The sequence below is a fragment of the Mchenga conophoros genome, linkage group LG1 (genome assembly GCF_057382185.1).
Source record: "Mchenga conophoros isolate Kocher_MC1m ecotype Shallow Benthic linkage group LG1, M_conophoros_male_GT1.1, whole genome shotgun sequence".
Lineage (NCBI taxonomy): Eukaryota > Metazoa > Chordata > Actinopteri > Cichliformes > Cichlidae > Mchenga > Mchenga conophoros.
In genome coordinates, this window is record NC_140526.1 from 9,495,238 (window position 1) to 9,518,542 (window position 23,305).

Sequence of the window (23,305 nt, forward strand, 5' to 3'; positions counted from 1 at the left end):
ACATTTCTCAGGCCTCAGGGTATTATGGCTCATGCTATACACATATTTCTTCTGCTGTCTCATGTTAATCATGGACTAGATGCAATAGCAGCATGATTTGTATGTGTTTGGTGCCATTGCACCATTTTTAACCCAGTGTGAATATTCTGGTCTCTATATAAACCACTCCTGCTCTGAATGCTAAGTAAAGGTTCACAGGTGTGGGGACAGTGCTGAGGAAATAATAGGACTGATACAGACTGGGACTCAAAGTATGATGTGATTACAGACAGAATTAAAGATGGTCACAGGAAAAAAAATGTTTTAATTGGAGCTTTTGCTTCCTGTGTTCTGGTCATCATATTTGTGGATGTCTTCTGTTCTACCCTTTCTGTTTCTGGTAGACCTTTGTTCACTACAGGACCTGACCACTCATGGCTGTATACTGAGTGCAGCAGTCAAATAAGCTTAATTTCCTGACTCTCCTAAATTGCACTTATGTAACTAATTGTGTGTGTGTGTGTGTGTGTGTGTGTGTGTGTCTGTTTGTATTTGCAGGAGAACCTGCTGCAGTCTGTGTTGCCAGTCTACATCTCCATGAAGATGAAACTGGCAATAATGGAGCGCTTGCAAGACTGTAAAGACAAAGAAGAGCAACAACGGCTCGTCAAAGATAACAACTTCAAAAGCCTCTATGTCAAGAGGCATGAAAATGTCAGGTACAACCGCAACCATCTTTGGGATCGCAATATTATTTTAAATAATAACCTCGTTGTAGAAGCCTCATTTTAGTCAAAAAATGCATTCATTGTTCTGGCAGCAGATATTGGCTGTCCAATCTGACATTTTGGAAATAAGTGTCTGTGGCCTGAATTTGCTCTGCTTATAATTATTAACACTGACAGATTTCCAGACTAAATAAAAGACTACATTTGTGTAAGCTTAAAATGAATCACTTCAGATGGATTGTGACTCACATCTAGTGTGCGTGTCTTGTAAAAGACCCGCGTTTTAAACAGTATTTTATTGTATTTATCACGTTGACTTTGAATTAGAAAGGACTTTTTTAAGTAATTAAAAGAAATGTATTGTATTTTTAATCTAAATGTAAATCCTCAGGCATCACATCTTAAAACAAACAAGGCAAGAAAAAAGCAGGGGGGAAAAAGCAATTCGAGACAAATTCTCTAAATACTGGAGATTACTATGTCTGTTTTCCGAGCAGTGACCCAAATATAGCTCTGCTTTATGAGGTTTTCATTAATTTAGCAAGTGCTGACTGATATCAGGACAGCTGAAAGCGAAATGATTTTTCTGATGCGGAAACAGGACGCCGTTCTCATCTCACGTCACTAAAAGCATTGCAGGTTTTCCTAAGAGCAAACTCAATACTCTGTAAAGGCAGTTGTTTTTTAACAATATTCTGCACGTGGACGCAAAATGAAACCGTAATGGCATTAAACACAACAAAACTAAACTATTTTCTTTTTAAGATGTTTGAAGAAATGCTTGAAGATCTATAGAGGTTTTGAATTTTGCAATCAAAGGTCCATTGTGGCATCATCTTTGCTTCCATGTTCATTTAAGGCCACTGCAAAAAGGTGTTAAATGATAGGCCGTGTCATATACAAGTCTCTATAATTACCTGAGTCAGTCCAGTAATTAGCTGTGTTCTCAGTCTCCTGAAACACCTGGCTCACTTCAGTCACGTAGTGGAAGCAGGTGCAGTATCTGTGTTCATCCGCTGGTCACTTACGGCCAGTGTTACTCAGGCCAGGCTTCAACGGTGTCAGTAATCAGCTCCACTCGGTGCATTTGCCTATATGTACACAAGCTATGAATATTTGTGGTTGTTTTTAATAGAGTTTAACAGTTCCAAATAAACTGAACCATGGGTATTCTTGGACATAGTTGATGGCTTCTTTAATAGTTCCCTTCAGTAGTCTTTTCTAAGCCAGATAAAACAAATCACTTCATGCTTCGTGCAGGATTAATCACGACTGTTGACATAACCTCTAATATGGTCAGGTGATTGTATTCACTTAGCTGGTGTGAATACAGATACGTTAAGACAATGAATCCATTGCTCTCTTTTTGTTTGAATTCATGCCAAGCTTCTAGTCTTTATTTTGGTGGTGTCAGGGTCTTTAATAGGTCAGATAAGATATCAGTGTTCCTTTGTGGTTTGCTGATGGGTAGTTTTAATAATGCCTGGTCTGTGTTTCAGCATTTGAACCAAACATGCCTTTAAATCAGGTCTACTGAAGTTTAATGGGTGATAGTACAGATATTTTTGCCCGATCAATCCCGATCAGCACAGCCCATAATGGTCACAATGGATCATAATGGGCTGTGCTGAGAAAAGCTGCTGTTTTGGGGCCAAATTTGAAGGACTAAAACTGTTTGAGCTTTATGGCCATTAGTATCCTCCAGTCCACTGCACATTGGTTGATTGTTAACAGAACCTTCATGAAGTCCTTGTCAGCATCTATTGTTAATTGGTTGAGTGACGAAAGCCAATGATGAAAGACAGGATTTGTTGTTCTGCCAGTATTTGTTCTTTTTATCAGCCTGGGCATGTGAATCGCAATCACATGGGTTTGGCCCAAAGTAAGCTAAGCCTGGTGGTTTTCTTTAGGAATCTCCTCTTTTAGAATTTAAAGGATGGCTTAATTCAGTGGTTCCCAAACTTTTTTTGCTAGGCCCCCCTTTGTTTTACAAGAAAAATGTTCCCTGCCATGGAGGGGCCCCACCCTTTGGGAAGGTCTGGCTTAATTAGTGGGATTCTTGTAGTTTCTACAATCAAAACATCACCAAACAATTTGAATTTTGAGTTATTCAGTCAGGACCACTGTAGTATTAAAAAAAAAAAAAAGTTTGACATCAGATGTGTCATTGATAAAGTCAGAAGCATGTATGCATGTAAACTTTGCCAGCTCTAAAACCTATTTTGTTTGATAAATGCTTGTTGCACATGTTGAATGGGTATTCTTTCATTACATGTGAATATTTCTGTGTTAAATGTTCGTTCACTTAATATCTTTCAGCATTCTGTATGCAGACATTGTCGGTTTCACCCGACTGGCCAGTGACTGTTCTCCCAAGGAGCTGGTCATTATGCTCAATGAACTGTTTGGCAAGTTTGACCAAATTGCCAAGGTGAGTTAAGACATTAAATAAAAATAGCTTTTATATCCAAGTGTCGAATGCCCAAAGGTTGCACAAACACAAAACTTCCATTGTTGACAAATCTCAAACACACCAATTTGTTTAGCCATGCTAGCAAACATGCTAACATTTCAGCCTTGTGGAAACAAAATAGAGATCATATACTGTACATCAGCGGTCCCCGACCCCCAGGCCACGGACCAGTACCGGTCCGTGAGTCTCTTGGTGCCGGGCCGCGAGAGTTGAGGCTCGGGTGTGAAATTTATGGTTTTCAGGGTTTTTATTGGTTTTTAGAGTTATTATTTTTTTTACTACTTTTAATCATTAACTCAGTTTCCCTGGGTCTTTTCCCGTTTGTTATGAATAAATCTTCTTTTTTTGGTACTGGTACTGGTTTTATTTTGTTGTATTTATCCGCGACACCTTAAAGGCCGTGAAAATATTGTCGGACATAACCGGTCAGTGGCGCAAAAAAGGGTGGGGAAAGCTGCTGTACATGCTGCAATCTGTCAGATGATTGGCTTAAAACAATCACATAGTAAATCACTTTCTAATCTCATATCACCCTCTTAAAAATTTGCAACAGTAAGTATAATTCTTAAAACAGAGTAGTGCGTTTACAACTGAGGCTACAAGTTTCATCATAAACATTCTGTATCTTTGTATATATCATTGTTTGCATTGGTGCTTGATCACAAATGGAAGTTTAAGATTGAACTCCTCTCTGACAAAGCTTAGAAAGATCGCCCCCTCTGGCAGGAAGAGTTACATGCTCAAGACCAATTAAATGAAGATGCTAGGGGAGCCATGTTTAACCTCATAATAGTGTTTGGCTATACCATACTCCACATTTCCAGTACAAATGGCTGTTTTATGTTCTGAAATATGTTGTTTTTGTGCTTTCTCCAGTATAAGCTTGACCACAGGGGCATTTCTGGGCCCATTTATATTCAACTTGCACTTCAGTATTTGCCTCTTAAAGCACTGTTGGCACTATAGTGAAATAATCTTCATCTCAGAAAATCAGGGTCTGACAGCTGAAAAAGGAAACACTCACTAATTAAGGTCTGACTGAGGCACTTAAGCCCTAATAGGCAAAGCTGTTTTGTGCAAAGTGGCACATTGATTGATTGATTGATTTATTTTGTGAATGACTTATCCGTTTTTCTCATTCTTTAAAGGAAAACGAATGCATGAGAATCAAGATCCTCGGAGATTGCTACTACTGTGTGTCTGGGCTGCCGGTGTCACTGCCTAAACATGCAAAGAACTGTGTCAAAATGGGTCTGGACATGTGTGAAGCCATCAAGTAAGTTTTTCTTATAACAGTCACTTTTAGCTGTTTTTAACGTACAGTTATTTTCAAGATAGATTGTGTAATGTTTAAATAACCAGGATTTATGCATTAATTATTTATGAAGAGTGTCAGTGGAAGGTATATTAAACTGCGTGGAAGATCTAAGGGGAACATTTTTACCATACAGATTAAAACACAGAAACGTATGGTAGAGATGCACTGAGACACACACACACATACATCCTTGCAGTGTTATTGTGTTTGGAATTACTGAAAATATAGAAATAATATTAAAGAATGAAAACAAGTTTTTGTATTTCTGCAAAACTCCTTCAGGCAGGTACGAGAGGCCACAGGAGTGGATATCAACATGAGAGTTGGGGTTCACTCGGGCAACGTGCTCTGTGGTGTGATTGGACTTCGTAAGTGGCAGTTTGATGTATGGTCACATGATGTCACTCTAGCCAATCATATGGAGTCAGGAGGCCTTCCAGGGTAAGGAGCACTACCCTTTTTACCTTTTCTTGTTTCACATTTAATATCGACTCTTAAAGTTGAAGTTACCAGATTCATTTATTTATTTTTTACATTTGACCAGACGTGTCCACATAACAGAGGCGACTCTGAAGCACCTAAACAAGGCGTATGAAGTAGAAGAAGGAAACGGTCACCTCAGGGACACCTACTTAAAAGAGCTCAACGTCCAGACCTACCTAGTCATTGATCCACGGGTAAGCTTTAAGTCCATATTCCTAAAAAACACAGTTTGTGAAGGATGGAGAGAAATCTTTAGCATTTCAAATGTCTCCTCATACAGATAACTGCTGTTAGGATTTTGAATTTTACTAATAAAACAATCATGTTAATCTTGTAAATCATTTTTATATATTTCACTTTGTATTTTGCACACTGTGGGGTTTTTTAAAATTGGATGTTGCTTGCCATATGTCAAAGAACAATATGTGTTGATATTTTAAATCTTTTTTCCCCTTCCCACTATACTTTTGGGTGTTTGTTTCTCACGACCTCAGCAAACGTTTTTCCTTTTTTCTCCTTGGTGTCTCATCTTAGGTCAGATTTGTCACTATAAAGAATACTGCATAAATGTATTTTTTATTGCAATTTTCATCTCTTTTTGAGCCAATGGGATGGATTCTTTGAGCTATTAGTACATGATATTCACTATCAAATCTTTGCATGTTCATCTACATCTTAAGTCTTAAGTCATCTACATCTTAAGTCCTCCCAGAACAACCAAAAGCCCCCCAAACCTCGGGTGAATGATGGTCTGAAGATGCGAGCATCTGTGCGTATGACCCGCTACCTTGAATCCTGGGGGGCTGTCAAACCTTTCGCCCACCTGCAGAACCGAGACGGCTTCACACCAGACACGATTGTCAATGGCAAACCACGTTTCAAGGTAAGGTCGCTGGATTGTACACCATGGTTTATTTACATTATTATCAAGATGACAATGAAAGAGAATAAAGTTGTTGTTTTCTTTGTGGCTTAGAATGGGATTATCGTGAGGTTGACCATGCACACATACATGCTTGGTCAGCATGCAGCAAAGGCAATGAGTGTGTATTACGTGATTTAGCAGAAGGGGATTTTAATGTTATTTCTGAATGTGATAAGTAAAGGAAATCAAACATATCAGAAGTCAGAAAAGCTTATTTTTACTTTCAAAGCATTGAATTTTTTAAAAAGCTTTAAGAAATCAAGAGATTTAAAAATTGATTTTACATGTCTTTCATCAAAACTAAGGAATCATTGTCTTGTGAGAACATTTCCAAACCAAAATGCTATATAACTACAGTATTATCCTCATCTTTTTCAGGATATTCCTTTGCGACCGAGCTCCAAGAACCCTGAGAGGTAAGACAAATCTTCAGCTGCTCCAGTAGCTACAAAATTAATTCACACATGACTCAAACACAACATGAAAGTTGACATCGACAAAAAGCTTTTTCACACATATGCACGCTGGCTTTTACAACCAACCTACTCAGTAGCATCATTATGACAACTGCCTTAAAAGAAAAGAGTTTCTGGCCAGCAAATTTTCCAGCCAGGACATTCTTATCAGTCCATAAACCCTGAAGTCTTTGCAATGTCTTTATTAATACTGTATTATGTAAGACTATATTGAAGCAGTTAGAAGCATATTATAGTTTAACATCTTGCAGATGTTACATCAATGACTATATTCAGCTATACTTATGGAGATTAACATAATACCCTAAATGTATGCATTTCTGAAAGATCTGAGATTTCAGAGTCATTTTAGATGATATCTAAAACACCAAATAGCATCTAGCTTGTTATCCTCTAGAGTAACTTGCGGTGAGCGTACAAGCAGCGTGCTGAATATGTTCTTCTGTGTGTGCTGGGCTTTTGGAAGAGGAATATGGTACCATTCTTGTTTGTTATTCTAGCTGCTCAGCAGCCCTGAAGTCCTAAGACATCTAATATTGATTTTCAGCCTTGTGCCTTGCGCACAGAGATTTCTCCCAATTCTTGGCATACTTTTATGATATTATGTACTGTAAATTATTTGACAGTCAGCATTTCACAATTTTAGGTTATTCTGCAATTGCCCATCTTTACCTCTGAGAAACATCCCCTGTTTAAGATGCTATTTTTATACCCAATCATGTTACTGACCTGTTGTCAATGAACCTAATTGCTTGCAAAATGTACCAGTTTTGTTGCCCCATCCAAACAGTTTTGATTCGTGTTACTGCCATCACATTCAAAATGAGCTAATATTTTTCCTAAGATGGAACACCTTCTCAGTTTGGACACATGATATGATTACTTTGGGATTTCGTTCTTATTGTGGATAAACTGAGATCTGTAAATGACTGCATTCTCTTTTTACATATATTTTACAAAGCATCACGGCTCTTTTGGAACGGTGTTGTAAATAGCAGATGTAGTAGCATTAGTAGGTCACTTAATATGTAACACAGATGTCTGACGGGCAGTTTATGCTCACTGTTGTCATGCCTTGCCAAAAATGATCTAATTAATGCTTGCAAATGGTGTTGTTTTTATTTTTTGCCCTGTCTTGCACTCTTTGTTACCAGTTTTTGCTCTGATGCACAGTCAGTCTGAAGGCAGGTTGGTCTCTACAAGAATTTCAAGAATACATCAGTCTTGAAGTGTAGAGTTTCCATCTTGGAAATCAGTAGCGAGAAATTGCTGAATGTTTTTATCATTTAGGAGAAAACTCCATTGTGTCAAGCATGAGTACAAATGTTTATGGTGCTTTGCTAACACCAAAGTTCATGCCAGCTTTGACTACAACTGCCATCATCTCCTGTTAGCGTGGTGAAGCAGTTTTTTGGGGAGCTTCCCCTTTTTTCTCAGCACCAACACTTATTATTTAGGAGAAAACTGCAGTGCGTTAAGTGTGCTTCAAAAGCGAGTATAAACGTTTATAGCGCTCTGATTAGGTCACAGCTCTTGCAAGCGTAACTACACGATTAGTGTTTGTTGATTGGTACAGATTTAATATTTCTGAGACTCACAATGATTCTGTTTCATGGAAGCAAAAGTAGTGCTCGAGGATTCGATTTGACTAACAAATAGATTTTTTTTTTTTTTTTTTAAAGCTGTGCTGCAGTGGTAGTTATTCCTGCAGAGGGGTAGGAGTTCTGAGCAATATGAGTAGCCCTTCCACTAGCTTTAAATAATGCATAACCAAATTGATTGTGGTCATAGCTTTTAATGGTTAATTCTCTCTCCCCATCTGGTGAAGGCAGAATCAAAACAGCAAAGCCACTGATCAGTGGGCAGGACACGCCTACACAAAACAGTGTGGGCTGAAGTAATGTGATTAGAAGAGATAAGTGTGATCCAAGTGCACAAGCATTCCTTCCTGAGAGTGTGTAGGTTTGCTGTATCGCGGAAACTGTCAATTTCATTCATGTATTCACAGTCCAATAAGGCTGAGGCTGTCACAGTGAAATGATCTACACGGTTTTAATGACACAACATGGTAGATTATACCGATCTCTGATTAAAACTGACAGTTGTTATTGCACTACGCTCAATTTTTATCTTAAAATGATTATAAATCCTGTGGTTTGTTTTTGTTTTTGTTTTTTTTTTTGGCTCTGCGCTGCTCTGTTGTGATCGATGTATATTTGTGTTTTACTGTTGGACCCCGACAGCTTTGATGAGTCTCTAGAAGAGGCATTCTCCTTACCCGCCCCGCCGCTCGGCAACCCTAAGTGAGTGGAGCCTTCACGGCCCGCAAGGTCCTCAGTCCTTTCAGTGCAGTAGTTCTCAGCCTTTCAGCTTATTCTCCCCAACAAATGCCTCACGTGCGCTTGCGTAAATGCAGACTACAGCGAGCTGAGTTTTACTTTAAATTATGCACTTGCCATGTTTTGTTTTCCCAGTCCCCTGCAATCAGTTCGCTTTATGCAGATAACGAAAGAAAAGTTTTAAAGGGGACCTATTATGTGTTTTTATATATATTTTTTTATTAAAGCTGTCACTTTTTACTCATGTATGTTATTTACACATATAAAAACAGCCTTTAAAATTCCGTATGACTAAACTTCAAACACGAGGAACAAAATAAGAATTATTTAACAATTATATTGGGTTTTTTTTTGCTCAGCTCACCCACTTATGTTCAGTAGTAACAGTAGGCTAAATCGTAACCATTTGTGCTCTCTCTGTGTCTTTCTTGGTGTACTGGAAATGACATATGTGACATATCTGATATCATACATTCTGTGCCACTTGGGAGAGAAGCCAGCAGCGTTGATTTGTTACTCAGTTTCATAATTAAGTGTGCAAGTTTTTCAAAATCTTGAGTGTATAATTCAGTTAGAATACTTGACAGTTGTGAGTACAAGCATAGAAGCTTCACCCACCTGCCATTCAAGCCTTCTGTTTATGAGGGGCCACCAATCGAAAGAAAGACGGCTGGAGATGGTAGGAACGTAAAACGGTGTGTACCAAACAGAGAATAACCTGAGGGGTGGCATCAAGTCCCAATATAAGATAATTAAAAAATGTTTTGAACTCATGCACAGCAACTCGAGTGTAAGAGTAAAAATTTGGACCCGGAAGTGAGCAGAATAGGTCCCCTTCAAATATTTTATATGCATTTTTATAATAATTTTTAAAAGATGATTACTCTAAGTTTGAATGTAATAATTAAAAGCAATGAAATGTTAAAAACTAGACCTCCAGGTTGAGAACTACTGTCTTAGCAGAGAACCTTGCTGTTCTAACACTAACCCGTGCAGTGGTGTAATACGTATTTTCTGACCTTTTCTAACTGCTGCCTCTTTGTAACAGGGCAACATGCGATCTCGGAAGCCCCTAACCTTTGTTAGTGGACTGACATGATCCTATTAACGCTGATCACCTACTGGGGCTTGTGTGGTAATCAGGGTTTCTGCATCTGTGTGAATGTTTCCTTCCTGATGTAGCAGGGGGTTTCCGAGCAGGAGCACGACAGAAACACACCAACCAAATCCCACTGAGATCATTTAACACACAGATCTCTGCAGCATTACCGGCACACTCCCTTTTCGTACAGTAACACTCTTGCAGGCACAACCTACGTTTCCCTTTTCTCACTAATGCTCAGAATGGCATTAACCAAGTGGCCTCCAACCACAGCTACACTGGACCAGAGTGACCCACATGCTTGATCTGGTTTTCCAGCATCTGTTCCAGTCACTCTACATGTCTCTGCGTTTGTTTGCATGCCACTTCCTTATTGTCTCTGTTTTCTGGTCCAGGAAATCCCAGAAGACTCGGTTTGATGAGGAGCTGCACAATGAGATGACCATTACCATAGACGAGCTCAGCAACAAGTAGGTCGATTTCGGTCGAATCACAATTTATGCAATATTTGTAGCATATTTGATAAAATATTGTAATGTGTTGTATTTAACAGGTTTAAAGGAATTGCACAGTGGAGGAAATCCTCTGCTGAATTGTTTCTGATTGAGGTTACATCTTGATCCTTGATGATAAGCCTGACTAATTGTTTACTCTGTTGTTTCCCTGAAATTCTGGATCGGCTGTGTGACCGTTTCTATATGCCAAGATGTTGCAGTTTATTTTTATTCAGCTACTATTGCTTGGTTGTTGGTAATGCTGGTTGTTGATACAACCAACAAAATATTAAAATCCATTAACCCAATTTAAAATTCAGCGATCTGACACCAGCCTGTGTCACAAGCTTTTACTTGAAACCAGCAGCAGCTGAGGCCCTGTGTTGGTTTACCTGCATCCTCTCATGTCAGGTGCTGATCAGAAGTGAGCACAGATGACAAATTTGTTCGCGTTTGGCTCATTTGGTTTGTGCTTTTGTGGTATAGATACCACAGTTTTGCTTAACTGGTCTGTGACAAAAATATTTGCACAAAACAAAAAGCTCATGGTGACCGTAAGAGAAACATTTTGTCACTGAATTTATACTCTGGTACATTAAAAGTGCATGCATGGATCTGATGGAGCAATAGATTACAGACAATGATTTAACTGTTATTCGAAATGTCACATTAGTAATCTAACTGTGACTGAACTTTTAGACCTTGACTGACTGTGCAGATGTTTTAGATAATTAGTGAAGTTGCTGCTTTACAGCTTCAGATATTACAGATTAAAAATAAAGCTTCTCTGAAATCGGAGGCTGCAGCTAAAACATGCATATCGTTCCAGCTGTTGCGCAATGATTTCATTTCATGAAACTGAATGGAAATGATGCACCAATTTAAAAATAATAATAATAATAAGAGCAAAACGAAAAAGGTAATACAGTTTTTTGTGTGTGTGTGTGTTTTCTACTGTAATTTATAATTATGTGTATTTTTTTTTTTTTTGTTATCAGAGATGTTTTTGTATATGCACAACCATGAGGATACAAAAGGTTATCTAAGTAGATTTAAGAGCAAATTTAATTTGCCTTCTCTGTTCAGCACACAAAGAAATAAAGAAAATTGTATAAGAATTGTTCTGCCCTCCTTTGAATTGGAGCCTTAATGATAAGTGAGCACTTAATACTTAAGAGATAACTATTAATGTTGTAGCATTTATTTGCCATTTCACTTAACTCCACTTAAAGCTGTGTGCAATGTCTTTGTTAATCTTAGAGGTTAAAACATGCAGATTAAGTTAAGAGCCCTCATAATGATCTGTGGTGTTCAGTAAAATTATTTGTTTATAATGAACAGAAATTATGACCTCAGTGTTTTTTCATGTTTTGAGATTTTTTTTCTTTGCCGTTGCATCAAGTTGTTGCATCAGGTGTGATCCAACACAGAGCAGTGCAGCATGTGCCCAGTGTTCACCTTAAAAACAGTCACAATACAGAGCACCTGAAATGTAAATCTCATAGAAGGAGACTGTTAATAACTCCGATTCCACCTTCATTCCCTGCTTTTCTTCTTCCATGCCCACTTACCTCCCTTCATGTGTTGCAGGCAGTGGTACAAGTTTGAAGAGAGCGGCTTAGCTCTGTGGTTTCTGAAGAAAGATCTGGCAAAACAGGTTGGTGAGATTTAATGTTCAATATAAATGACTGCTTCATCATACTTTTACATTTTAGTCATTTTAATACTGAAAAAGAAACATAATAAGTGTCTTCCGCCTTTCTTAGTATCGAGCCCTGGATTTGCCGATGTTCAAACACTACGCCAGCTGTGCCACCTTCATCTTCCTCTGTATCTTCATCATTCAGATGTTTGTTGCAAGGAAGTGAGTATGTTTTTAGTATTTCGGATATTTGAATATCTGTTCTTCTCATGAGTACAAACTCGGAGGAACAGTTTTTTGAGCATTTGAAAAAGGTTTTAAAGCGCACGACGAAGACGTTTTTATATTTAGAAGATGAGCTGGAGATTGATGTTATTTTGTTTTTTCATTCGTGTCTTCCTAAGGCAACAGAGACTGGCGGTGTTATTTGGAGGGCTGTTTTGTGTGCTGCTCCTGGTCCTGGCGATCTGTTACGCAGGTCACTTACAGGTTTGTCCATTGATTCACATTCAGTATCTGGTTATTTGAGTGATTTAGTACAAGATTCTTTTCAGGCCCCGTTTGTAGAAACCAGGAGAAAAAGCCTTAATGACACAACAACTCTTTCATGCATCTTTACAGTAACATCTAAAGCCAAGCTGGATGCTGGTCAAGCATCAGTGATAAATAGTTTCTCGTTTATCTAGAAACACATTTTAATATTGCATATTCTTAACACACAGGTGGTTTGCTGAAGACATTCAATTTAATTTCCTTGTGCATGGGAAGTAGAAGTTTAATGTTAAATTCTTTATAGACTTTTTTTCAACACATGATGATGATGATGATGATGATGATGACGATGATAAAGATAATTATTATTGTTATTACTTTGTAAAAAAAAAAAAGTTTAATTATCCAGTAAGTACATAAATATAATCAAATCAAATCAAATTTCTATTTTTAATGTTTTATATTCGCAGCGTTTTTAAGAAAATACCAAGGGGATGGGACAAAAATGTCACAACTTTTCACATTTCTTAACTTGTCAAGATATAATACAAAATTCCTGCGTGGATCACTCCTAAATTCAAGTCCAGTGCAAATGCAGTGCTTAATTAATTAATTAGAAAAACAAACAAGAAAACACAAAGATTTTAAAAATATGTTTAAAAAAATGAAAATGAAACAATGTATTAGGCAAATGTCAAACTGAATTCATGCTTCTATACCTAAATTCGGCACACTGGACTTCTCTTAGAAGTCAGAAATTAATCAAGCGTAACAATCATTGAAGTAACAATTTCAAAATTGGCATCTGAACCAAAAAATAATGTGTTTTCCCTTTTTTTCCCCTGTCTTTTTTTTATCTTATAAATTTGAAAAATCATGAATAGCGGTAATTATATATTGGCATTAAAAATATTATTTTGATTAAAGACCTTGCACATACTGGTGGATCAACCATTACAGAAACGCAAGAATTGATTTTAGTACCCTTTAGTTACCCTGCCACCAGCCCCCACCCACCCTATTGGCACAAGTAATAAAAGCATGAGTGAAAAGGACTTGTGTTTTTGTGCACACTGTGCCAGAATTAGATGATCTGAGAATGGAAACATGGCATGAAAACTATCTCCTGCATTCACTGGGCTACAGCTTACTATAGACGCCCTTCTGACTCTGCAGATGACATCTGACATTCTGTTCTGGACATGCAGTTTTTTGGCTTTCAACTCGGACAGATTCCTTTCCTTGAAAGAGCTAGCTGTGAATCACTCGTGCATGCTGTCTGCAGATAGCTGACTGTAAAAAAGTCACGTTGCTCGTACCTGTTTGATTGCATTTTGTCTTTTTTTCTCCTCACTTCACTGCAGCGCCTGTTTCCGGAGAAGCTGTCAGGTTGCCAGTGGCTGCCAGCTGTGTCAGAGGCAGTGGTTAAACGGCCGTTTGTGCGCCTCCCTCTGGCAACCATCACCACAGCGGTCATCATTATCATGGCTGTGTTCAACCTGGTGAGACTCTGCTCACATGTTGAAGGCTAAGACAGATCCATTTAGTACTCTGGTATTTCTAGCTGTGCTGTTCATAAATGTCATGCCAAGCTTCAAAGCATGTTGTCAGGTCGTTGCTTGTCAGTTGTTTATTTATTTGTTTTTCCACTCCCTGCAGTGCTTTGACCAGGCAGATAAAGACGACTACTCTTGCCTTCCCGTGAGTGATAGATTTAATCCCAGACACGATGGTGTATAAATAGCAGTATTACATTTTAGTGTAAAGTAGTGTGTATTAATTGTAGTTCTCCTAACAGTAAAAAAAGAGTGTAGTGTTTTACTTGTTTGCATGCTGCTTATAAATTTGATTTAGGACATTATTTAGATTTGCTACAAGTCTAATTCCATTTTATCCCCTTTTCTGTCCCTCAGTACTCTGTCTACTGCTGCATCCTATCACTCATTGCCTGTGGAGTTTTCCTTCGGATGAGCTTTGAGCTTAAAGTGCTCTTTCTGACTGTGGCCTCTACGGCATATTACGTCATCATTATCAGAAACACGCATACATCCTTTTATGAATACAGCAAAAACCTCAGCACCAAGAAGGACCTTGAAATCTTCACAAATTTGAACTGCAGGTGAGACTGAAGGAAAAGGGTGAATCCCACAGCTTTTCGGGAAATGTATTATTTCCTGTTTTCACGCTGATGACCTGCAAATGTATCTACGTACCTGTGGCTTGTGACCAGTGAAGTTACCGCACCGACAGCAATCACTTTTGTGTTGCTTTAACTATCTCTGTCAGATTCACTTTATGCCACAACTCACATAGGTTAGGCTGTTGTTTATTGGCTGAGTGAAGCACTGGAGACCATGAACTTTGGAGGACTTAATTCTTACTTTATTTACTCTCAGCTTTCTGAGCTCCAGCTCTCCAGCTACTGATCTCTGTGGTTGTCTCACAGGAGTTTGTTTGTTTGTTTCTGGTTTGACTGAGTTGCTGCAGTTGGGCGTTCAATTTTAGCTTTATAATCCTGTTTTGTGTACAAACTGTGTGCTGCATCAGGGACATTTGTTCTCACTATCTAGCCAAGTAGTTTCCCCCACTATTTGCCTCAGTAGGGAGACTAGTGAATTAATAAAGTTGAAAGTAAAAAAAGCAGGATTTTGATTGGTGGAATAATCTTTTTGTTTAGATTGTGATATTATCCTGGATATGGTGACAGCCTTAATGCAAACATGCAAAGGTTGCATTTTAGATTGCATCTGCTGGCATCATGTTTTCTTTATCTGAATCAGTGTATGGCTGCAGTGCAGTAATATTTATCATATAACATCAGATCTACTTCAGCCTAATAGTCAAGACCTGCGTCAGAGCAGCCAAAACATTATCAACGAGCAAATGGCTTAAATCGAGTAGTTCAGTGAGAAAGAATATGACAAGAGTCTAAAATATTATAACAATCCTCTCTAAAGCAAATTAACTGTAATTTCATAATGCAAAATAAAATCCAATAAAACAAGCTTAGTGAGTATGACAAAAGAAAAGGCACAGCAAATATCAGGTGATGAGAAAGTGGCTCAGTGGAAACTGTTCTGATTGTAGTCTTTAAAAGATGGATGTAACCATAGTGATCTTACCAAGGAGTTTGGACTCATTTCGAAACTTTAGTGTTTTATGTTGTGTTTGTGTGTTGTTGTTTTTTTTAATCTTATCAGAGGTTAGATTGCTACTTCTGGGGTGGTCTATCACACATCATACCATAATCTTAATCAGACAAGTCAATAAAAATGATCTAAGGCACCAATATCTGCATACTTCTTTCTGAATACATGAATGAATTGGATTCTTAATCAGAGAATTATAGCAGAGAATTTTAGTTTACTGTTATGCCACCTTATACTTTTAATCACTAGTGGTCAAAGTCATAACCACTGCAAGTTATTATTTTCCAAGTAAAAGTGGAGTCTGTGATTGGTCATGTTCTTGCTTGTCTTGCAGTGTAGAAATCCTGAAATGTTTAGGGCTGGTAAAACATCCCCAGTATATGAGTTGCATGTACATCACGCTTTTCCTGGTCACCATGTTCATCATCTCACTGCAGGTAAATGACAGTTTTTTGTTTGCTGAATTATTTTAAAAAACAAAAAAATTATCTCTTGTGCTGATTTTCCTCTAAACTTGCCATTCCTGTGGATTACAGAACGAGTACTGCTTCCGCCAGGACTTCCTGCTAAAGAACAAGAACCACACAGAGCAGGATGAGATCGAGACGAGAGAGAACTTGAACCGCCTGCTGCTGGAAAATGTGCTGCCGGCCCACGTAGCAGCGCTGTTTGTTGGGGAGAATAAGAAGAACGAGGTGAGATTTCCAAAGTTGATTCTAGTCCCCTGGATGCTATGAAGGACTGGTGAAGAGAGTTAAAAACAAAACATTCCCGTGAGATAACCCCCCATCATTACATACTGAAAGTGAACATGAACCAGGCGGCAATAATGTGACCAGTTATCTGAGGTCATCTTAAAAAAATAAATAAATAATTGTTATTTCCAGCATGTGGATTTTGGGTTTTAAAAGACTCAAAGAGAGGGACCTTTGAAACATAATACTGTACACAATCAGGGTGCCAGCTGCTTACTCATCAGGTTTTCACTGACACCGAGAACAGGACACAGAAAGTTGTGCTGGACATATTTTAACCTCCTAGAACCTGGCGTAAACATATGTGGACATCACATTTTGGGACATCTAAACCAAAATACTTAATTTTTCTCTACAAGGGCCTGATATCCACTTGCGATTATACTGCCACTGTTCTATCAAAATTTGAAACAAATGTCCTCATATGTGGATCTAATTTTTCTCAAAAACAAAAATTAGGTAAAATAAAAATCTGGTAATTCTTTGTTTTTACATTCTTTAGGTCCCAATCAGCCCAAACGGCAAAGAAAAATTAGGAGGTTAAAGTACAAAGTTCATCAGGAGTGGCTACAAGCGGAGATGCCTTTCAGTGTCTTGCTGCTTCATTGTTACACTGAGCATGAATTGCCCTTTCAGTGTTATCACAGTTAGTAGAAGTAACAGGAAGGTTTAAGTATCTAAATGTAGCAATCCCAATAATCTTCATATTTCCTTGGTGAAACAATGCGAAAATGTAAAAACATGGCGCGGGGGAAACGGCCAGCTCCTTAAGCCTGAATGTGCCAGAGGAGTGTGGGTATATAGAGGTGCATTTCAATCATTTACTGCTTGAGTTTGATATAACCACACAACAGAACCCTTTTTAGAGCCATAATTGTGACGAAGTGAAGAATGTAGATAACTGGCTGGCATGCTACTGTCAGCTAGGGGTGGGTTTTGATAATCGATTTATCGATTAAAATCGATTCTGGCTTGGATAACGTGATATCGATTCATTAAAATCCTGAATCTATTTTTTTTTTTTGCCCGAAATGCCAGAATCTCAGGTGAAACCTCACAAAATTTCAACAACCACCAAACAGCTAAAACGGTAAATGAGAGCAGGTACACGGATACCCAGCCCTACTATCAGTGATATGACTCTGCAGCTATCACAGAAAATCAGGAGTGGCAAGTAATGGAAGCAAGCTTCTTGAGTACAGCATGGCAGTAATTATTCAAAAAGAAAAACTACAAACTATATAAGCAGAACTCTATACTATAACTCTACAAATAATCATAACTTCCAGATAGCGTGGCTCCATACAACATAAAAGTAACATGTTTCCTGTACAAGCTTTATCTGTTGGTTTTGTGCTTTTCCCAACAGGACCTCTACTACCAGTCCTATGACTGTGTGTGCGTGATGTTCGCTTCGGTGCCGGATTTCAAAGAGTTTTACACCGAGTGCGATATCAACAAAGAAGGTCTGGAATGCTTGAGACTTCTCAATGAGATCATCGCTGACTTTGATGAGGTCAGGAAGTCAAAGTCTTACCGAATATTTGTCTGAAATACAAATGTCAGGGGCTAATCATGAAGACCCTGGCATGGTTGGAATGATAAATGCGCGCACCCCTCATTTGTTTGTTTGTTTGCCTCTAACTCAACAGCTGTTGTCCAAACCAAAGTTCAGCGGTGTGGAGAAGATCAAGACAATCGGCAGCAGTTACATGGCTGCTGCGGGGCTTAGTGGGTCACCTGGTCAGGAGAATAATCGGGTGAGGTAGTTACTACTTCAGATCAGGGTCGGGCTTTAACTTTAACTGTTTGAAAGCAAGCCATGACCAAACCTCATAATTAGGCTGTGGACTGACATCACTCTGTGTTGTTTTAGGACAGAGAACGGCAGCACGCCCAGATAGGGATCATGGTAGAGTTTGCCATCGCTCTGATAGGCAAGCTAGATGGCATCAACAGACATTCCTTCAATAGCTTCAGGCTTCGTGTGGGTGAGTGTGCATAAACCTTTAATTCAGTAAATACTGCATTGTGCAGCCTCCATCTCTGTTAAGGCTGGCACAGGTTTCCTTGGTTACTCAGTACATGATTGGCATTCATGTACTGTTCTTGCAGTGAGAGTACTAGCATTCACTGACACAGGTTGTTAAAAGCTCATGCCTATAAAAATAGTCACAGAATTTCTGGAGTTGAGGCATTTTCTTCGTGTTAAAGCAGTTCCCACTTTATATCAGGTTGAGCCATGCATAAATTACTCCACTGTAATGTGGTGGAGTATTTTTCCTAGTTACCTTAAAATAAAAAAAACAGATCTCACAGAAGAACGGTATATGAGAAATGTCACTGGCCATAGTAAGTTCTCCTGCAGGCCCTCTTTTCTTAGTGACAATCTGGGACTTAATGAAGCAATAATGCTTCTATTCTATTGGTTCGAGCCCCGGCTTGGACAGTCTCGGTTGTTGTGTCCTGGTGGTGGTCAGAGGGTCCGGTGGCGCCAGTGTCCGGCAGCCTCGCCTCTGTCAGTGTGCCCCAGGGTGGCTGTGGCTACAATGTAGCTTGCCATCACCAGTGTGTGAATGGGTGGATGACTGGTTGTGTAAAGCGCTTTGGGGTCCTTAGGGACTAGTAAAGCGCTATACAAATACAGGCCATTTACCATGCCAAGGAAACTGGAATTTAGTGACTTGTGATAACCTAATGGGTTTTCATCCGAACTGTACTGAAACCTTAAGGTCACATTTGTTTTCTTATCAGCAATAACTTGTTGATTATGATGGATCCTGAAGCTACTACCTCACTGACGTTCTGGTTTAAAAACATAACTTTGACACAGCAGCAGAGCTGTGGAGTAACAGCACAGCTTCAGAAGGTCACAAAACTGAAAACTGTTACAACAAAATGTTCCTTTAAGTCTAATTTCAAAGTGATCGTGCTGTAAAGGGAAGTTCAGTTTTTGTGTGCAGCCAATTTCAAGCAGAAGCCTTAGGCTGTACAAGGATCTTCCTGTGCAGTTAAACAGGAGAGGTAAGACGTGTAGGCAAACATGCAAAATGTTACAGATTCACCTCAGGATGTACTGGGTCCAGTACTATCAGTAGCTCTCATATTCAGCTTTGTGAAACAGAGCCCATCATTTCAGATACATCTTTTCCTTTTATTTTTACTGCATTCTGTGTGGTTCTTTTTACCAATACGGATCAGTTACTATGAGCCACTTTAGTCCATCAAATAGCAGGAAGCGAATGTTTTACTCAAATATAGAGCCAGAACCTTTTAGAGTCTGACAAACATCATCCTCCCCTTTTTGTGTCTACAGTCCTGACATCTATGATAAAACCAATCAAAACATTTACATTTTTGGAGTTAAAAATGCACATAGTACAAACAGTGAAATTTTTAATTGAGTGGCATCATTTTTCTTCATCAGTGGCTGTGTGCAACCACCTTAAAACCTCCTTTGTGTGTTTATTAAAAAGATATACATTCTCTTTAATGCACTCAGAGCCTGAGTACATTCATTGATTAGAAGATTTGTTTCCCGTTAGTCACCTAATGTTGTGAACAGCTTTGCACTACCAGTTAAAACAATAGTTTAAAACGACTGACGACAAGCCAGAATGAGGCTTGATGCCTGCTGCGAGCCTCGCTTCCAGTATCGACTCACCACACATTTTATGAGTTTCATGTCGCTAGTGCTGGATTGGACTCCTTCAACAAGCTGCTGGAAATATTCCAGAGTATTTTGGTCTATATAGACATGATAACATCACACGGTTGCTACAGATTTGTTGACATAAATCTCCTGTTTCAACACATTCCTAAGGTGCTCTGTTTTGTTGAGATCTGGTGACTGTAGAGGCCAGTTGTGGAGTACAGTGAAATTCTTGTCATGTTCGAGAAACCAGTTTGAGATGCTTCGAGCTTTGCAACATGGTACACTATCCTGCTGGAAGCATTTGTCAAAAGATGGGATCAAAAGATGAGTTGGTACTAAGAGACTCAAAGCGTGCCAAGAAAATTTACTCCATGCCATTATGCCTCCACCAACAGCCTGTACTGTTGATACGAGGCAGGACGGATCCCTGCTGTTATGCTGTTTACACCAAATTCTGACCCATCTGATCGTTGCAGCAGGAATCAAGACTCATCAGGCCACAGAACGTTTTTCCAGTCTTTCTACCAAATTTTAGCGAGAATCGTAGCTTCACTGTTTTGCTTCAGTCTTTTGTATGTGAGTGTATGCCTCACGTGCATTCATTATCTTTGCCATTAAAAACGAAAAGAATACATGGCAAGAAAACTGGAGTAGATTCCAGCCACCCCCTGACCCTGGATTGGGTAAGCAGAACAAAAATGAAAGGAAGGAGATGGTCAGAAAGATCAGAATAACAAGTGCAGGCATTTCAGAAATATTGTTAACACTTGAAAAAAATTCAAACCCAGTAGGCGTGTTTTTCAAACAGTTCATATTATATTTTGAATCCATCTGATTCAGAATACCTGCGTATGCTGATTTGAAGCTTGTGTTTCTGCCGGTGCCCATAGTCTTGCATTTATCAGAGTTAGACAATAGAGGTACCATTTTATATTGGTTTAAAATACACAGAATTTCTCAATTTGTTTCATTTCAGTAGCGTGATCAGTTGTGAAGTCTTTGCACTGAAACATCTTAATAATTACTGTGAACTTTTACATTTCTATCATGTTTTCAAAGAAAATCCTACTCTGTTTAAGAGCAGTTACAGTATTGTCTGTGTCTTTTAGTCAGGTACTTCAGCATCTGCTGCACAAAAGCTTTTCTTTTAAAAATTTATGGGCCACTCAGAAAATTTCTCTTGTGGTCTAATGGCCTTGATTATAAACTGGTTGCAAACTAGCAGCACTGTATTAATGCATTAAAATGTTTCTTTTATTTCTTCCTAATATTTCACCTTTTCTGGTACCCCTGATCCTCTGTCACCGCAGCCTTACATTTTCATTCCATTTTACCTCTATAAACACTGCACATGAACTTTACAGACTTTATTATAAAATACAGCATTAAACTTTAACATATTGGGGGCTTGTTTTTCTTCCACAGGAATTAATCATGGCCCAGTGATAGCCGGAGTAATCGGAGCAAGGAAACCTCAGTATGACATCTGGGGCAACACAGTCAATGTAGCCAGCAGAATGGAGAGCACTGGAGAGCTGGGAAAAATCCAGGTATGTTCTTTAAGGTCAAATGGTCACTTCTCACACAGCATATCTCAACATTTACAAAAGATCCAATTTCGAACTGGACTCGGGTTTTATTTTCCTTACCTATCTCAACTGCTGCAAAAATAAACTCCTCCTGTCCTTAACCAGCCACGAGAACCACCTCTGAGAAAACCGTTACATTGTTTCTTTCTCTTCCAATTGCACTTTATGCTCTGTATCACATTTATTGGCAGATCAAAAGCTATTCATGCTTTAACTTGATAAAATATGTAAATTACTTTGGAATCAAAGCCATTAGCAGAGACAAAGTGCCACCTGAGATGCGTATTGTTTAATGTAGTCACGGGAAAACGATTTTGCTGCAAGGAAGGTCTCGCATTGAATTTGGGCTAATCCAATTTCCTTTCCGTTTGCTTTGCCTGCTTTCAGGTAACAGAGGAAACGTCTGTCGTGTTGCAGGACCTGGGCTACTCATGCGAGTGTCGAGGACTAATCAATGTGAAGGGGAAAGGGGAGCTCAAAACTTTCTTTGTGTGCACCGATATGAGCAAGCAGCAAGGTATGGGTCTGAGCTGAGGCCAGGTCAATGCTGCAAAAAGAACTGGGGACAAACTAGTTTACAGACTTCTGCTGGTCACACATGCGCACCTGCTAGCTGCGTTCCTGTGATGTTACTGAATTAAGGATTTTTAAAGGAACTGCTTATTTGCTGTGTGGTGGATATTGCATTCAACACCCAGCATCTCATGGTTGGATCAGGAGATGACTGAGGAGATGGTCAGTATGTACAATCACCATCTTTTTCTAGTCACAAACACATTGACACAAGTGATCGATCACTTTTGTACTATTTTCCATGTCTGTAATTTTATGTGATAGAAAAAAAAATGTGTATTGTACTAAAGCCAAATGCAGTTGAGATTTTGGATGTCCATTTTGGTCTTTTAAAACAAAAAATAAGAGGGGGAAAAATCTCCAGTGGATTCTGTTTGAATCTGAAAGTTGTATGGGTTTCGTTTTGAGAGGCGATGGACACTGTTGCTGTTACTGTGTAATGAGCCAGACATAAATGTGTTAAGCTGTTTCAATGTCAGAAACCAGCTGTGCAGAAGACGGAAACTTCTCTTGCTCCCATCTATAGAAGTAAATCTAGGAAGCTTTACTTTGTGGCTAAACTGCAAATCCTGAAGCAGATTAAGATTAGGTTTCCATCACTTTGTGGTCTTTATGTGACCTTTTAGGAATTCCAGCTGTGCTGTTTGGCCTTAGGAACAATAATTTAATATTAAGGTACGTACTGTATTTCAGGAGGAAATACATTTTCTTTATGTATGCCATCTGTGTAAGTGTTTAATCTGCTCAGATAAGAAATCCATTTTCAGCATCTTTGCCTGCCTGTCTCCATATATGCTGCGATGAAGGGTATCTGTGACGCTCTCTTCGATGTCCTCGATCTGTGTGATCTAACAACCTGCCTGCTGTGAATGTTTTTTCCGGCCCCAGCTCAGAGACCACTTAAACTGATCTGGATCACTTTCTGTGCCTCTGAAACTTGTCTTGTGGCCTTATCTTCTGAGACCAACATTTTGTCTGTAATTGTGGTTACATAATATTAACAACAATAATAATAATAATAATAATGTACTGGCCTTTCTGTGAACAAATGTGACATTGACTTTTGTACAGTTACAGAATGTAATAAATGTTTTAAGTCTACAGTTTGTCACGCAGCGTTACACAAGAGCCAA

At 38.8% G+C, this 23,305-nt stretch overlaps 1 protein-coding gene across 2 annotated transcripts in view; it reads left to right on the forward strand.

Annotated features, from left to right (window-relative positions):
- The window catches only part of adcy7 (adenylate cyclase 7), a 63,229-nt gene extending 39,931 nt beyond the window's left edge, over positions 1-23,298 (forward strand). Inside the window, exons 6-27 of one of the 2 annotated variants that reach the window (XM_085251128.1) lie at positions 538-698; positions 3,027-3,138; positions 4,329-4,456; positions 4,781-4,939; positions 5,043-5,175; positions 5,685-5,864; positions 6,285-6,322; positions 8,626-8,685; positions 10,219-10,293; positions 11,908-11,974; positions 12,084-12,181; positions 12,364-12,448; positions 13,816-13,953; positions 14,111-14,152; positions 14,365-14,570; positions 15,935-16,037; positions 16,137-16,295; positions 17,725-17,871; positions 18,008-18,115; positions 18,232-18,346; positions 21,436-21,560; positions 21,987-23,298. In XM_085251128.1, the coding sequence (XP_085107254.1) occupies positions 538-698; positions 3,027-3,138; positions 4,329-4,456; positions 4,781-4,939; positions 5,043-5,175; positions 5,685-5,864; positions 6,285-6,322; positions 8,626-8,685; positions 10,219-10,293; positions 11,908-11,974; positions 12,084-12,181; positions 12,364-12,448; positions 13,816-13,953; positions 14,111-14,152; positions 14,365-14,570; positions 15,935-16,037; positions 16,137-16,295; positions 17,725-17,871; positions 18,008-18,115; positions 18,232-18,346; positions 21,436-21,560; positions 21,987-22,133 (2,586 nt within the window). In that variant the 3' untranslated portion in view covers positions 22,134-23,298. The remainder of the gene's footprint in view (positions 1-537; positions 699-3,026; positions 3,139-4,328; positions 4,457-4,780; positions 4,940-5,042; positions 5,176-5,684; positions 5,865-6,284; positions 6,323-8,625; positions 8,686-10,218; positions 10,294-11,907; positions 11,975-12,083; positions 12,182-12,363; positions 12,449-13,815; positions 13,954-14,110; positions 14,153-14,364; positions 14,571-15,934; positions 16,038-16,136; positions 16,296-17,724; positions 17,872-18,007; positions 18,116-18,231; positions 18,347-21,435; positions 21,561-21,986) is intronic. The other variant, XM_085251208.1, reaches the window with a different exon arrangement.
- The last annotated feature ends 7 nt before the right edge of the window (positions 23,299-23,305 follow it).